Consider the following 16,750-nt stretch of genomic DNA (forward strand, 5'->3'; position numbering starts at 1 on the left):
TGTTTTTATGAAGCCATGAGTTTTACTTTTGGCAAAGAGTCATGAACATTTCATGTTCTGTTCACACAGATCAAGTCGATGTTAACCAGACTGCCTCGTCATGTCTCTGTCATGTATTTTTCTATTTGAGGCTGATGTCTGTTTATATGAAATCCCATTTGTCCTTCCATCCTGATGAAGTCATCTCACTGTTATTTGATTAACAGCAGTGTCTTGTCCTGATTCCTCAGTGTGTATTCCAGTCTTGTTAATGTGTCGTGGCACTATGTCACTGGATGTATACTTCCTGAATATTGAACAAATACACTTTTCTTGACAAATAATCATCACCCATCCTCCTTGTTTTCTGTGCTTTCTATGAACAGGACCAGGTCAATGGGCGGAGCCTCTGTCACTCACGTGGCTCATAATCCACAAAAACCAAGATGGCGGAATCCTGTATTGTTCATGTGAGACGCCGTAGAGCCGTGTGCTTTCGTTCACTCACACAACAGGATTTCTAGCTAACGTTTTTCACTTAAAATCATCTGGGGAGAAAAAAAAGTCCTCATTTAATGTCAAACTTGTCATTTTCTGCAGTAACGGTTGATTGTGTTACTGCAATTCAATGACTGCTGCAAACCAACCCTGTCACCATGCCACTCCAAAGGAAACAGAAACAGCTGCAGGAGCAATATTTTTTTAATTTCCCCCGCCGTTACCGCTGTGTTGTTGTTTTGAAAGTTAGTTGACATTTGCCTAAGTGGATAACTGTATAATTTACACTCCGACTGCAACGGCAAATGGCACCATCAACGTGCAGAGCTCAATAAACGACGAGGGTCATCAGGGGTTTCATCAGCACACACTCTACATGATGGTCAGGTTCTGGAAGACCCAGCTCACCAGAACCCACCACATCCCAGCCCAACCCTCCCAGCAGGGTAGAAACAGCAAGGAACTACAATATATCACTTTGAGCATTGTGCTTACAGACATGATGGAGTTTGGTTTCTAAACAAATTGTGCTTGGTCACTGCATGACTGACTGTGAATCTGAGCTCAAGTCCATTATGAGCAACTTGATAGAGCACTATGTACCAGGTCATCGCCACTTTGCAAACAGAGGTGGTAAAAGTCCATCACAACCAAAGAAAATATTTGTTGAACTCCTTGACTTGTTTTGAGGCATCCTGAAGCTTTTGGGGCTGGGCTGAGGGGCGGGCTTGTGTGGACTCACTTGTGTGAAGTCTGACAACAAAAACACAAAACAAACACTGCAAAATCTGAAATCCTGATTTACTGATCTTCAGTTCATCATGTTATCTAATGGTAACCTGACACTGTAGGGAAAAGCGACCTATGTCTGATTTCCTTCTCACAAGTGACTCATATCCAATTTGGTTTTGTGACCGTGCTAATGTTGCAATTCGGATTTGTTTCACGGCAGAACCAGGCCTCGATCATCTGTGGTGCCAAATCAGATATGTATCGGATGTCTGACAACACGACTGCTGTCTGAACGGTCAAGTCGCAAACATGACTCCCCCACCACGGACGTAACAATTCTGCACCGGAGTCTCGATTCTATCGGATCCTATTGCAACAACCACTTGAAAATGAATATCCATGGAGTGAACGGACTGGCGTGGCATCGGTATTTAATTCCGTAAACAGCGTGCTCGGCATGACGTCACGCCTTCTTCTGTCGTCACAGGATGTCGTTCTGAGGTCCGATGACGTCTGATGGAGGTCGCGGTTAAAATGTAGTGTGAACGATCATGCAGAGAAATTGGATTGGCAATAAATCAAAATTGAGCATTTAGACCTGCAGTGTCTATTCTGGACTGCAGGTGTCTGCAGGGCGGTGGGACACAGCAGATACATTTAAAGCAAGCTCTGGTTAAAGCTTGAATTTGTACCTCTTCCAGTCATATACAGCACTCGTCTTGTTTGAATTATTCACTGTATTTTCCACCCTATAAGGCACCTAAATACCTCAAATTTTCTCAAAAGCTGCCAGTGCGCCTTATAACCCGGTGCGCCTTATATATGGAAGAATTGCTCTACTGGAGACTGCTATTTGACAGCTGAACAACCAGAAGCTTTTATTTTGACAACTATAACTTCACAACTGGATCTTCAGAGCGGACGACACTCCACACAACACCTTCATCACTCATGGTTGCACACCAACATTCTAACAAACCAAAATAAACTAGATGAAATAATTACTCCCTAAACTGGGGAACAAAAACACAATAAACACAATCAACACAACACCAAGCCCAACAACAACCCACAATAACCTCCAACAACACAAAACATGAATTCCCATCATGCCTTGCATCCTGAGCTCCTCAGTGCAGCCGATAGCTGCAATGAATTATGGGAGTTTCTGCTTGTGGTGTTTTAAATGCAATTATTGGGGGTTATATTTGGTTTGTGGTGTCGGTAATAATTGTGTTGTGTTGTGTTTTTGTTGCTTAGTTCATGTAGTTTAGTTTATTACCGGTAGTTGTAAGTTGTCAACCAGCAGTGAAGAAGGTTTTGTGTGTAGTGTCCTCCTGGCATAGGCTGCAGGTAGGACTGTCAAAATAAAGTGTGTGCATCTCTCTGGGTGTTGGAGTCAGTGGAAAATGTAACCTAATGGCTTTGAGCTATAAATGTTGCTGACCACTGGTCTATTCCATGTGTCTTATAATGTGGTGCATCTTATATATGAACAAAGTTGTAAATTATGTCAATCAATGTAGGTGCACCTTATAATCTGGTGTGCCTTATAGTGTGGAAAATACAGTACTTTGTTTTTCATACTGTATCTCTTCACAATACCCTGGTGTTGTCATGTGACTACACCAGGGCTCTGCAACCTGCTGTTCTGGAGCCACCTGTGGCTCTTTGGCTCCTCTGTTGTGGCTCCCAGAAGCTTTTCCTAAGTTATACCTCGATAAATATCTTCTTTATATTTATGTGATTTACACCCCTGAGTCATTATCATCATGACTTTTATCTCTTGGATGAAAAAAAGGCTTTTTGGAAAAACAAGGAAAATGTGGAAACATGCTAAAATGACCAGAATTTTTCAAAGAGAAGAACAAAAGCTTGAAAAAAGCAGAACTGCTTAGAAAATAGATAAAATGGTTAAAATGTTTTTCCTTCATTCCCGTGGCCATAAGCCTCCCTGCAAATAGTGTTTGTTGTGTTTTAGCTAATTTCATCCTCTCTATGCTTCTATTATTCACTGTTAAGCCTTGTACATATTAAAATTTAATTACATTTTATCCTGTCTTGTTTCACATTAAGCTTTGTTTCTGTTTATTCTGTGTGAAGCAATGCCAAAATGGATTAATAATGTATTTCTATTCTATTCTAAAAAGTAAAAACAAAAAAAAAACATCTGGCAAAATGCTGGAAAAGAAGGATGGAACTGCTAAAATCAGGTACAAAATCAGCTGATAATGTAATAAAATGTTCCATTGTTCCAATGTACTAGGAATCCAATATATTTTAATTGCAATGTCATTAAAGCATCAAAAGATACAGTTTTTGTTTCAAAACTACTGAATATATGAAACTTAAAAAGCTGTGGTTGCCTCATTTTAAAGGTTAAAAATGTTTTTCGGATCCAGTTAAATTTGATTTGATGGAAAATCACAAAACATGGTTGTTTTGCTCATTAGCGTTGCACACATCTTATTTAAATTGTTTAAGAGTTATTTTTCAGTGGTGTTTTTGAGGGGTTACTTTGTGTTATAGGACGGGTGAGTGGTCAGTGACTGGATCAGCCACCAGGGGGGGCCATCGCGATGCGTGAGTTCCACTTACGATAAACACGGTGGGACATTGTTAAGGTCTTTGGAGAATTTTGGTTTGCATTTGCTTCACTTGTAAACCAAATGATTTAAAAAACAAACAAAAACAAAAAAGAAGTAAAAAGTCACACTACAAAGCGCTCCTGATGGTCTGAGCTCCAGACATGACGTTATTTTGTTTCTGTCTCATCACATGTGATTTAAAATCTGCAGTGAGTCAGAGTGGAGGGAAAGGGAACTCAGCAGCAGGTGGAGACGGCAGACAGCTCGTCTCATGTGAGGAAGCAACGCTTCTGTTGTCTGCTCCGTGTTCATGAGGACAACACTGATATTGCATGCAATACATGTGTCTTGTATATGTGGCCAATCCGATGGTGATTTATTGCTCTATGCCCGCCCACGAGTGCGTGACGTCTCTCTAGTAGCGGTGTTGAAGGTAATCATTTCTACAATGCATAGCAGTGCAGACACATAATTGATCATGACGTACGCATCATGCAGCAACGATGCCCGCCGGCATGCACATACACAAGAGAGTATGAGTAATGTCTGCGATTTAGTTCGTACAGCACCAGAAAAATTTAGACCAACAGAGTCAGCCCAATGTTGCTCATCAGCACGCAGCCTACTACATGCGACATGCGACATGCTACATGCTACGTGCTAGAGTTTCAGGGCTCACGCCGCAGCGATGCTACATGTTGATTAAAACTCTCAGGAGCTGCGCATCACATCACATATCATATTCACATATCCTTTACCTAGGGAGTATGAATTAAGTTTTATGGCATATTTAATTAGTATTCGTATCCGTTTTCGTATCAGCAATGAACTAAAGGTTAGCACAGATACTTTCACACATACTTCAGAAAAGTGGTATCAGTGCATCCTTCGTTTACATTTTGATTAAACATTTAGATATTTAGTAACATTTAAATATTTCCCTTGTGAAGCACACTGCACCGTATGGATGCCATTATAGCATTTACTGTTGTAAATATTCTTGTTTGCTGTGTTCGGACCATCTTGGTGGGGGGGGGGGGGGGTGCGATATAAAAAAGAAAAAAAAGAAAATATACACATATAAGAATATAATATAAATATATAAGAAATAGACCATAAATGGTGTATTCTAATACATTCTTCACTACTAAATACTACATTGTGACATGTAGATTTAGCTTTTAAACAGTAATTTCTCCTTGACATTTTTGCTGATGCAAACAATGCATCTGCATATTAGATGCATCTGCTGATGCATCTAATATACGTTCTTGCTTTGTTAAAGAAAATGTCTTTTTATCTTTGAAGGTAATAGCTTCTTTTCATAGGTGATAGTTTTATCTTCTGTACCTGTACCTGTACCTGTACCTGTTCCTGTACCTGTTCCTGTACCTGTTCCTGTACCTGTACCTGTACCTGTACCTGTTCCTGTACCTGTACCTGTACCTGTTCCTGTACCTGTACCTGTACCTGTACCTGTACCTGTACCTGTACCTGTTCCTGTACCTGTACCTGTACCTGTACCTGTTCCTGTACCTGTACCTGGACCTGTTCCTGTACCTGTTCCTGTACCTGTACCTGTACCTGTTCCTGTTCCTGTACCTGTACCTGTACCTGTTCCTGTTCCTGTACCTGTACCTGTACCTGTTCCTGTACCTGTACCTGTACCTGTTCCTGGACCTGTTCCTGGACCTGTTCCTGTACCTGTACCTGTACCTGTACCTGTACCTGTACCTGTTCCTGTACCTGTACCTGTACCTGTTCCTGTACCTGTTCCTGTACCTGGACCTGTTCCTGTACCTGTACCTGTACCTGTACCTGTTCCTGTACCTGTACCTGTACCTGTTCCTGTACCTGTACCTGTACCTGTACCTGTACCTGTACCTGTTCCTGTACCTGTACCTGTACCTGTACCTGTACCTGTTCCTGTACCTGTACCTGTACCTGTTCCTGTACCTGTTCCTGTACCTGTTCCTGTACCTGTACCTGTACCTGTACCTGTACCTGTTCCTGTACCTGTACCGGTACCTGTACCTGTACCTGTACCTGTACCTGTTCCTGTACCTGGACCTGTTCCTGTACCTGTACCTGTACATGTTCCTGTTCCTGTACCTGTACCTGTTCCTGTACCTGGACCTGTTCCTGTACCTGTACCTGTACCTGTTCCTGTACCTGTTCCTGTACCTGTTCCTGTACCTGTACCTGTACCTGTACCTGGACCTGGACCTGTACCTGTACCTGTACCTGGACCTGTACCTGTACCTGTACCTGTACCTGTACCTGTACCTGTTCCTGTACCTGTACCTGTACCTGTTCCTGTACCTGTACCTGTACCTGGACCTGTACCTGGACCTGTACCTGTACCTGTACCTGGACCTGTACCTGGACCTGTACCTGTACCTGTACCTGTACCTGTACCTGTACCTGACTCACCTCATCCCAAACTTCATTACTTGTTTATACCACATGGTATTAATTGACTAATCATGTTGCTCTTTTCTGGGTGTAATACAAACTGGAAGCCAGTCGCGAGTTGATGACTAAAGCCGATAATTCGCTATATTTTGGGGGAAAAAAGGTTCATTTAAGCAAAATGAGACGGTGATAAGTTGTGATGGCCATTATACACATATTCTAGAGGCTTTGAGCAACATGTCTGCTATTTTCTCGGCTGTCTTCTCCAAAAATTGATCGTCCAAATGACGGCTGGACGGCTCACTGCCTAAAACCATGTTTAGGACTAAAGTCATGTTTATGATGTTTCATATTTTCTAAAGTAAAAAGGAAGTTCATATTCATCTGACTTCATGGGAAAACGAGCAGGAAAGTGAGCTGTGAGCAGTTAGAAAATACATTTGGGATGTAACTCATAGTTATGCATTGTGGAATTGAATTGAATCGTTGACAAGATGAACAGAATCGAATCACGAGACCAGTGAACAGCCTTAATACTAACCAAACTCTATTTACACAAAATCTTGTCAAACATTTTTGAAACAGCCATTTCAGAAGCCAGACTGTGATGATTCAATAAGTCAACGGGTCAAACCAGCAGTGTAACTAGTTTTAGAGGTTTTTTTTGTTTGTTTTTTTTTTACTTATGAGAATGTGAGCACCAACGGCATCTCGAATGAACTGTATCTCCATACTCGCTCCCATCAGATTGTTTGAAATGGCTGGAGAAACCGGAAAGGAACAAATAATGATGGCTGATTTCTACTATAAATAGGCCTTACCAGCAGCAGGGCTAAAAATGTCCTGAGCCAGTGTCCTGGCAGTGAGCTTATCACATTATGTGGGATCCTGCGAGCTCCTGGTAATGCTTACGTACACTCCAATACCTCGAAATCTAAATCTGCCCCCTTCAGATAAGTTTAGCAGTTAGCTCCTGCTCGCCTTCCTGTTTGGCATGAATATCCCCCCTAGTTATATTTACAACCATCCGAGCGCCGTCACAGCCAGAAACATGCTATTTATTTGGAGCGGCTGCCGCGTGCTGCTCAAAAGAATCTGTATTTCATGCCGTGTTAGCCTCTTGTATTACGCTCGCTCCTCATTTCATTCTACCACTGCCTATAAAAAGCAGGCTGCATTCTGTGGTTACGGTTGGATTGCTAGACGATGCATGTACTGTCTCCGGTTCTGTCTGCACCACCGCATAATGAGAGACTGCGTGTGAATGTGTGGTTCTTTTCACTCACTGTTTTCCTCACAGATGCATAGTTGAGGTTGTAAAAGTGTATAAATTATAAAGAAAACTAATTTGACGATCATTAACCATTAACAGTGTAGTTTAGCACCTGGATTTATTCCACCATGCTGCTGGAGTCCATATGCAGAACGTGGTTGGAAATAAAACTTTCTGAATGAAAGATAAGCGTCACTGTAAAAGGACTGCAGCATATGTTGCTTGAAAACTTGAAGTTGCGGTGGAGCCCTCACACATGCCATGTGCACTATCACACCGCCACACCACCACAGATGGTGCCTGCATGGAGACTTTGCACTCATTACAAGCTGGATGCTTCATCTCTTGTTCAGCCTGGACGGCTTCGTGTCCTGTACCTCCAAGAGAAATCAGGAAGCTCTTTCACCGCAGTCCATCGGAAACCAATTTCTGACTTTATTGTTCTTTTACATTTGGGCAGGGGTCTGCAGCCTTTATGACCAAAAGAGATGTTTTTGTCACTTTTCCGCAAATCAAATTTTACTGGAGCAGCAAAACACATTTCACCTTTAAAACCAGGCCAACACAGCTTTAATGTTTCATACAGTTTTGAAACACATTAAACATTTTATCTTATGTTGCTTATATGAACTTTCAATTACAGTTTAGGATGGTGAACATTTCATTACATTTTTAGTGGTATTGATCTATTTTGAGCAGTTTCAGCCTTTTTTTTCAACATTTTTGAGACATTTAACTGTTTTAACCATTTTGGCTCTTTTTTAAAGCAGTTTGTGTTTTTGTGTGTGAAATTGTAGTGATTCCAATTGTTTCCCTCTCATTTCTTGTGGTTTTATATGTTTGCCCATTTTAACCATTTTACTTATAATGTCTTTTTTAAAGTTCTTTTCAGCCAAGAGATTTGAGTGATTTTAAAAATTAATCTGTCATGTACATAAAATGAAAATTAAGTCAATCATGTACTGACGGAAAACTTTGTGAACGCTTCATGTTGCCGCTATAAAAAGGTTGAAGAGCCACATTTGACCCTGGTTGCAGGATTTGGCGCTGAAGCCTGCTCGTGTTCATACACAATGGTTTCTAATCCATAATAATTTCAGGCTTTTACCTTGTTGAGATTTCTCTTAAAGGTATACAGGAGGATTTTCAGGAATTTTAGGAAAGAACCGCCCTCTCCACCGTTTGAAAAAAGTGCGCATGCGCAACGCTGTACCTGCTCCGGAGACGGAACGCCTACTAAAACGCGTGCGAGAGTCGTGCACGAGCCCAGTTCTCCTCGTGCACGCTCTGTTTACAAGTCACAAGTCGGCATCGCTCACATAAGCTCACTTTACAAGAAGATTTGCACCAGAGGGGGTGAAACTGTGTAAAAATGTCCGAATATAATGCGTCGGGTCGGCCACCGGCTTGATGAGAACCGTGTGGAGTGAGCTGCGCGCAGGGACGAGCACGTACGACGGCCTTACGTCATATATCACCAGAATGATTGACAATTGGGAGGACCAGTTATTTTGATGATCCACCCGGAAGAAGAAAATCCTCTACTATACCTTTAAGCTTTTTTCCTTTTTTTTAATCAGCATGCTTTTATTGCCATCATTACCCTGAAGGAGTTGTATTATCTACCCTCTGTTTTGCAGCATATTGCTTATAACAAATTGATAAAGAAATGTAATTTTGAAAAAAAGAGTCAAACTATCTGACTGGATGTATTTTGTACATTCACTATTTTTCAGATCGAATAGACGATCTAACATTATTATGATACACAAGTCTTATAATTATTTAATTATCACATCTCATTATTCGATCAATAGTCTTCATTCTGATATATTTCAGGTTACGGTCCGGCTGCAGACAGTTCATTGAAACCTGTGGTCACATGACACATTGAGGAAATGAAGCTCTGCTCCTGAACACACAGCTGCGCTCTGCACGCCATTCAAAACGCTGTCGACGGCGGCGACAACCACCTGTGGCCTCACAAGCCTTTCAACTCCATTTCTCCGGCGAGGGGGGAGAGGATCATCCATCTTCGTGACAGCCGGCAACGGTGAAAAATACCTGTGGCTGACAAGGAGGGTCCTCGACATGCCAGGAGAGGCGAATGCAGATGGCCCGCCGCTGAATCCGACGCACACTGACACCTGCCACCGCACTTGTACTAATACGGATGGAGCATGTCTGAATGGAAACGGGACGTGCGCTCTTCATCAGAGATGACTGGCTGCATATTGCACCTGTCTTGTTTTATAACGGTGTGCAGGAACGTGATGCAACAGATGTTTGGCGTTCAGACATCTGCTGATATGAGCCGGGGTTATTAGAGGTGTCAAACTTCAGCTTTTGAGGCCCCGAACACACCTGGCCATAAAGCATGGCCGACCTTTTGCAGTAATGCATTGTTGGCCATAAAGAGTCGCTTACATTGTGTTTAAACCACGGTATTTCTTATTTTTCATCATTTGTCAAGGAACAATCAAAGTTAACAAGCTAGTCACAGATGGAAAAATGTGGAATTATAATTAAAGTAGTGCTGTCAATAAATAAATAATAATTAATTGCAATTAATCGCATTGTTTTTCTCCTGAAGACTGAAGCAAGGAATGGATATTTTTTCAGGAAAAACCAAAGAATTAATGTTGATTCAACACACAGAGACTATATTTAAAATAAAAGACTATTTTTATAACGTGCTTTTAGCTTTTGGTGAAAGCGTTTCTCTCCAAGATCAGCAAAATAATACAAACATACATTAATTAATTGATAAACATCTAAAATAAGTCTGAGTTTTGTTAGAGTGCAGGTCCACCACTTTGACAATTTAAATATTTCTAGAAATAAAGTTGTAAACTTATTACTACTTATTAAAGTGACAGTAATATAGTGTAATATAGACACACACACACACACACACACAGTATACAGGAGAGCCAGGTAAAGAGTATAAATGAATATTTTACCTGCAGTCTTTCCTCCAGTTTTAGCAGTTTGGTGGCTCCTGGTCAGCCAACATGGCAACCTGCTGTTTTGCTGCAGAATTACTACTGCAGTTGTAAAATTTTGGCTTTTCAAAGTAAAGCTATTGACTTTTACTCTCTCATTCAGTTTTCAGAGAACTTTTAATGTGAAACGTTCTGCCTTAATATTATTCCACTTGGTATTGTGCTGCTCTTTAGTCACGGTGCTGCATCCAGAGATGCTGCACATGCTGCTGCTCTGGTAAGGGATTAAAAAAAAAGGAAAAAAAGAAAGAAATGGAAGTAAACAAAATTAAGTTAATTAAGTTTATTTAAAAAAAAAAAAATTAACCAATGAAACGTTTCAAATCAATTAACAAAATGTAGTTTTGACAGCACTACATTAAAGCAGTGTTGAACAGGTCCCAGCAGCCTTGCTGGATTGGAAGCATGTCCCCCAGCTGGCACTGCGACTGACAGTGTATTTTGGCCTGTGGATGTGATGAGGGCTGACTGTGACAATAGATGTAAAGTTTCAGCCTGAGTCCAGCATGTACAGGCTCGTAAAGCATCACTTCCTGGCCATCCACCAGGTGGCGCTCTCTGTGTGAGTATATACTAGTCAATGGGATTTATCAGAGCAGGACTGTGATCATGTGAAGTTTGAGGCTGAGTTGAGCACGTTCAGGCTATTTACACTGCACTTCCTGTTTCATTGTGAAATGACAAACTTTATGGCGTGGCCAGGGATCGCAAGAGTTTTGTGCAAAAAAACAATAACTGTTGCTCACCAATCCATTTCCTGTCAACTGGACAAATTTGGGGTAATTTGGAATGAACACCCCATTTTTCGGAACGGTTCCAATATGGTCCCACACTCTGTGCTGAGACCAGTCTGAGAGATGGAAAAGTATCAGGAGACTGTATAACTACAATATTAAAAACAGTAAATTACATTTCTTAGGAACAGCCATTTGCTCCCTGCTGCCCTCCAGTGCTCAGAGGAAGAACTACGACCGGTACATTGTGCTTGCTGGAACTCGGCAGTGGTCGAGTGGAAGCAGTCAAGCTTTGCTTTAGGATGGACAGTCCTTATGAAAGCAATTTGTCTGCCCCCACAGACCAGACGTGACCATCATCACAGCTTTGTTATATAGGACAAGACACTGACACACAGCTATCGCAAAACTAAAGCTGCAAAACTGCTAAAGTGTCGTTTTCCATTGAAGCCAGTCTGACAGTCAGCAACAGCAGAGCTCTCGCCATCATACCTGTTTTCCCAGTGTTCTTCATAGATGTCTTGTTAGAAGATTCTGCCTCGAAGCCCTCCAGAGTCAGCTCCTGATACTCAGTGGATATTTTCGTATCCTGGTCCACGATGTTGATTGGAGACTGGTTTCTCTCCCGACACTCCGGGTAGGCGGACGCCCAGCCCTCGTCTGGCCCGTATATACCTGACCGAAACAAGACAGGCAACAGTCTCATTACTTGAAGGGTGGAGTGAAGTGCAGCTGGGGGAAAATAACATTTCAGAATCACTTTGTCTGGAATGAAAGCAGCGAGTGGTGCCGAGTTATCTGCAACGCAGAAAAGCTTCAGAAATGCCTCCACTGCAGGGCCACGCTGTGACCTTCTGTAAAGTTATACCAAGAAATAGTTCTATATTTAGTTCCTAATGCTGACCTTGTACTGGAAATCACTTCAGGTGACCCTCTGCAGAGGCCTGCAGAGATCAAACAATTTCTGAAGTCCTCAGATAAGTCATGAGAAAGCAGGCATGCATGTGTGTGTGTGTGTGTGTGTGTGTGTGTGTGTGTGTGTGTGTGTGTGTGTACAGTAGATGTCCAGAGTGAGCGCCTGAGGCCAGAGTATTTGAGCGTTGGTCACTTTGTGCAGGCGCTGGCAGACGGAGATATCGGGAGGCTGAAATGTCACGAGCCGCCACTTTAACACCAAACTGTTCAGGGATCAGGGCTGTCGCTGCCGGGTGCCCCCGGGGCAGGACGCTGCCCGGGGGGGGGGGGGGGGGGGGGGGCACCCCTCCATCAAACTGTTTATGTTTTGCTAACTAACGTCATCTTCAGAATCTTCTGCAAGGCTTTCTGGGATATGAAACAATATCAAATTATCCACATTTGACCGATTCAGCCTGAAAAAAAGCCAAACTTTCTCAAAGAAAGAGACTTCAAGTCACAAGAATAGTCTGAAATGTTGTAAAACAGATCAGTGATCATTTTTCCAGTGTGAATCCAGATCTCATGGGATTTTGAGACACAATGCCTCAAGAAAGTTTGGGAGTTTCCTTCATAATAAGATTTCAACAATCCCAGGGACGTAACCAGAAATATAAATGCTGAAAAAATGTGTTTGTTTAGAGTGTAAAGACGAATTTCCTTCAGAAAGGTATTGACAGTGTATTAGATGTACATCAACAACTAAAATTGGATGATAATTTGTTAATTTTTCTCGTGTGGATTCTGATTGAGGACATTTAAGTAGAAAGAAAAAAAATGGTGTTAAAATGATAATAATGAAAATAATGGTGAAATAGAAGTTAAACTATAATTGGTGTAACTTCATCATTCAGTTTCAGTATTGATTGAACAGAAATCAAAGTGTTTCCATCAAGTGCAGGAGGACGTTCACAATCTCATGTTTTGAATTCATGAATATCACGGGTAAAACTTATCACTGAGACTATGATCTGACCACAATTTCAATGGAAACTTCAGCAATAATGTCAGAAAGCAAGAAGTGTTTGACTTCCACCAATGAAACTCAACAACCGTTAACGCTCCTACAGACATTTTATCCCCGATTTGGAGCCGAGACCAAAGATTTCACCGCGACACTCCTGCAGTTGCTATACTCTGTGTAGAAATATATGTATGTCAAAATGTACAAAGGTGTCCAATACAATAAAAGACGACACTTGTTCAAACGTTTACTGAGACAAATCTGTTTTGCTTTTCTGGACATCCTGACTGCTGAGTGGTCGGTGTCAGTGGACGCACTGTGAGTGGGTTGGCCGTGAGTGATGATGAAGGGAGACAGGTTCTCATCACCTCGACTTCTTTGTTTTTGGTTGCAAATTATATTCATAGCCATTTTTGATGAAATGAAAGATCAAAAGTCAGCGTAATATAATAATTTTTGTTTAATCATGAAATCTCCTCTCTGCTTTCACTACAGATGATAGATTATCACATGTCAAAGATCAGGGAGCTCCTTGAACCTCCAGCAGACCTGGTCGTTGCTGTTCATCTTCATACTGATTCATAGTGTTGGATGTTGGTGAGAGCAGGTGTGTGCACCTCAGTTTGGCTTCACGGTAAAGCTTGACGAGATAATCTGCTGTGGCTGCGCTAACTGCCCTCGCCTCACGTCAGATGCGATGATCTGCTGGTTGTGCAGACGGCTGCTGTGCTAATAGATCTTTCTAAAAGTGGATTTCATGGTTTTAGCACCAGACTGTGTTTCACCACTGGGATCATTTGATGTTGGGAATACAACCTTCAACGAGACCGCGACACATCCCGCCGCAGAAACACACTGCTTTCTCTGAACTGATGAGACAGAGACACACTTTGACTTGGCATTCACAGGGACAGTTTGTCTTACTTTAGTATGTCCTACTATTGCTGCATTAGTTTCTTGTTAACAGGCCACAATCACACTTCTGCAGTCTCGTACTTGTACCGTTGACACAACAGACAAGCTTCTCTAATTGTTTTCTAACTTTTAAATGGCCTTTGTGTTTATTTTCCTCTGCAGCAGTGCCTTCAGGCAGCGGAGTGGAACCTGGTTGATCCATACGAGCTATTAAAAGCTGTTGTCACACAGACGAGACAGAAAATCCAGGAAGGTACTCTCCGTTGGTAACGCCAGTGACAAAGGCATTCATCTTCTCCCTGACGTGTACAAACCAGTCAACGGTAATCGCATTAAGGCCTATTCATAGTCCAAAAGTAAGAAGTACAAAGTTCACTTCCTGACGTCGCTTCGTCTTCGTCAGGACATTCCATACTCCGAGCAGAAGGCCACGCCCCCTCACCACAGGCACACTTCTTGCAACGTTTTGGTGTTTTAACTTTTCAACTGCACAGCTTATTTCTCACCTCAAATATTTTCCGAAATACATTTCACTGAGCTGTTTGAATAATAAAAGAGAAAGTTATATTCATCCATATATTTTCTGAAGTGTCTTGACTATGATTCAGAATTGGGTTGTGATGCCAAGACAGACATTATAGCTTTATGAAATCTAACCAATAAATCGGACTACTAAATATTTCAATATATTGAAATTAAATATATTATAGAACATATTTTGTTTGCATAATGGCAGGTGAGTCAAATTTCATCCAACAGATGGAACGTAGCAAAGAAATCATGTCACTTGTTCCTGTTAGAAGTTTCTTTGTTATGGAAGAGTTATAGGGCCACTGAAGAAAAAAAAATGTGGCTAAAAAAAAAAAAAAAATAGAAGATCGAAGAAGAAAATCAAAGTCGAGATTTTTTTCCCCCAAAGGTAATAAAAAACAAAAAACCTTTAATGGCACTATAGAAAAAGACGAAAATCAAAGTCGAGATTTTTTTTTTTCTGTCCATCCCTCATCATTTGCCCGTGGATGTGAAATCACATTAAATCACTTAATCCTGACCATATACTTCTGGGTTACTTCTTATGGACATGTGATTTTACACCGGATTTCCTTGATAAATATGAACACTTCTAATAAGCACCCCGGGATCCGGGTCTTTGTGCTCCGTACTCGAAGAACGTCTGCGACAGAACAGCGCTGCAGGCTGGACTGTGTCTTATCCTCCTAATACTGATGACTGCACTGTGTTTATGAGCTAAATTCTGTTCTGAAGCATCTTTTCACCACTTCATTATTTGGTTTTTCTTCAGTGGGCCTAATACGCTTCCGTACTTTGTCGTTCTACTGGAGTATGAATTGTTTTTATAGCTGGTAGTGTTTCGAGCTTTAGTCAGAGAAGATCATCTGGTGAACGTACTAACTACCATCACAGCAGGCCTCCACCACAACCACACATTTTCATACCTTGCAATCCAGATTGTATGTGAGAGTGAAAAGAAGTGAGAGAAAGTTTTCAGTCTGAGAACTTTTTTTCTGTGTTTCTTACCCACTTTAAAACACTTTGCAGAGAGTCTGTTGAAAACAGTTAATATGTGCGTCTCGGTGCTCCTTTGAGCGAATCCATTTTGAGCACATGTGAGGAACGAGGAAACCGTCTGCAAGTAGTGAAGAGGAGGAGATACAGAGGAGGAAGAGCTCCGTCTACACAGGCCTGCTTTATCTCTGCATCAGACCATTGGGAAACTAAATGCATCATTTATGACGGATAACCTCCATTTTACACATAAAGAAATGTAGACTTCTATTGGCTCTGTGGCAATGTCACAAACTGAATTATACTCCGACTGTTCAGGGAGAAATGATGCAAAGTGAGGAATCTCAGCCTGCTGCTACAGACCATTAGCTTTTGAAACTGGCAGTGAATTTGAATAAAGTAGAGGTCAGTACCAGGATGTATAAGTACACCGAGTGGATGTATTGTATATGATACATGAATGTTCTGTGTGTATGAGAGCTGTGTGGCTGATCAAACCATTTTTAATGTATCAGCACTATTCTGAGAACACTCAAAAATCAAACATTTATCCGTATTATGTGAAGTGAATGAACACAAGACAAATCTGACCGCCATTTCTTCAGAATGAACTTAAGAGTCTTAAATTAACTCTGTTGGAACGCTTTCTAAAAATATTCTTAATTTATTGTGGTACTGTTTCTTTTTGACATTGGCTTCATTATAGGGAACTCTATTGTGTTTGAGTGTAACCATGGGCTCATTATTTTCTTGTACTTTTGTTCACAGACTGAAACTTCATATTAAATCCTACAAGTTGTACAGATATTGTGGAAAATATAAATGAGAATTTCAGTAAACAACTGAGAACCACATGGCTTTATAGAGTTGGGTTGAATCAATGTGCAGCTTGCACGTTCTTCCTGTGCAGTCGTAGCTTCTCTCTGGTGTATTTAGACTCGCAGTCCAGTGATATGCTTGCTTATGTGCAGAACAGAGTTTGGTTTTACTGAAATACATTCTGCACATATTCCAGCTGCGAGATGCTCAATTCTGCTGCCTGCACTCCAAACCTGCCACCCTTTATAATCCACTTTTATTTTTCTAAGTACACGTTCACAATCCATCAATGAATCATCCATTATTTATGTCAGTAGGTTTTATAAATGCATTTCAATTTATCGTGT

At 41.3% G+C, this 16,750-nt stretch overlaps 1 protein-coding gene across 1 annotated transcript in view; it reads right to left on the reverse strand.

Moving 5' to 3' along the window:
• LOC308129099 (receptor-type tyrosine-protein phosphatase gamma-like) overlaps positions 1-16,750 on the reverse strand; it is a gene marked incomplete at its 5' end in the record, with an annotated part of 494,500 nt that overhangs the window by 192,023 nt on the left and 285,727 nt on the right. The window contains one exon of the mRNA XM_080494877.1: positions 11,717-11,899. Coding sequence (XP_080351003.1) covers positions 11,717-11,899 — 183 coding nt within the window. The remainder of the gene's footprint in view (positions 1-11,716; positions 11,900-16,750) is intronic.

Source organism: Blennius ocellaris (assembly GCF_963422515.1).
Source record: "Blennius ocellaris genome assembly, chromosome: 4".
NCBI lineage: Eukaryota > Metazoa > Chordata > Actinopteri > Blenniiformes > Blenniidae > Blennius > Blennius ocellaris.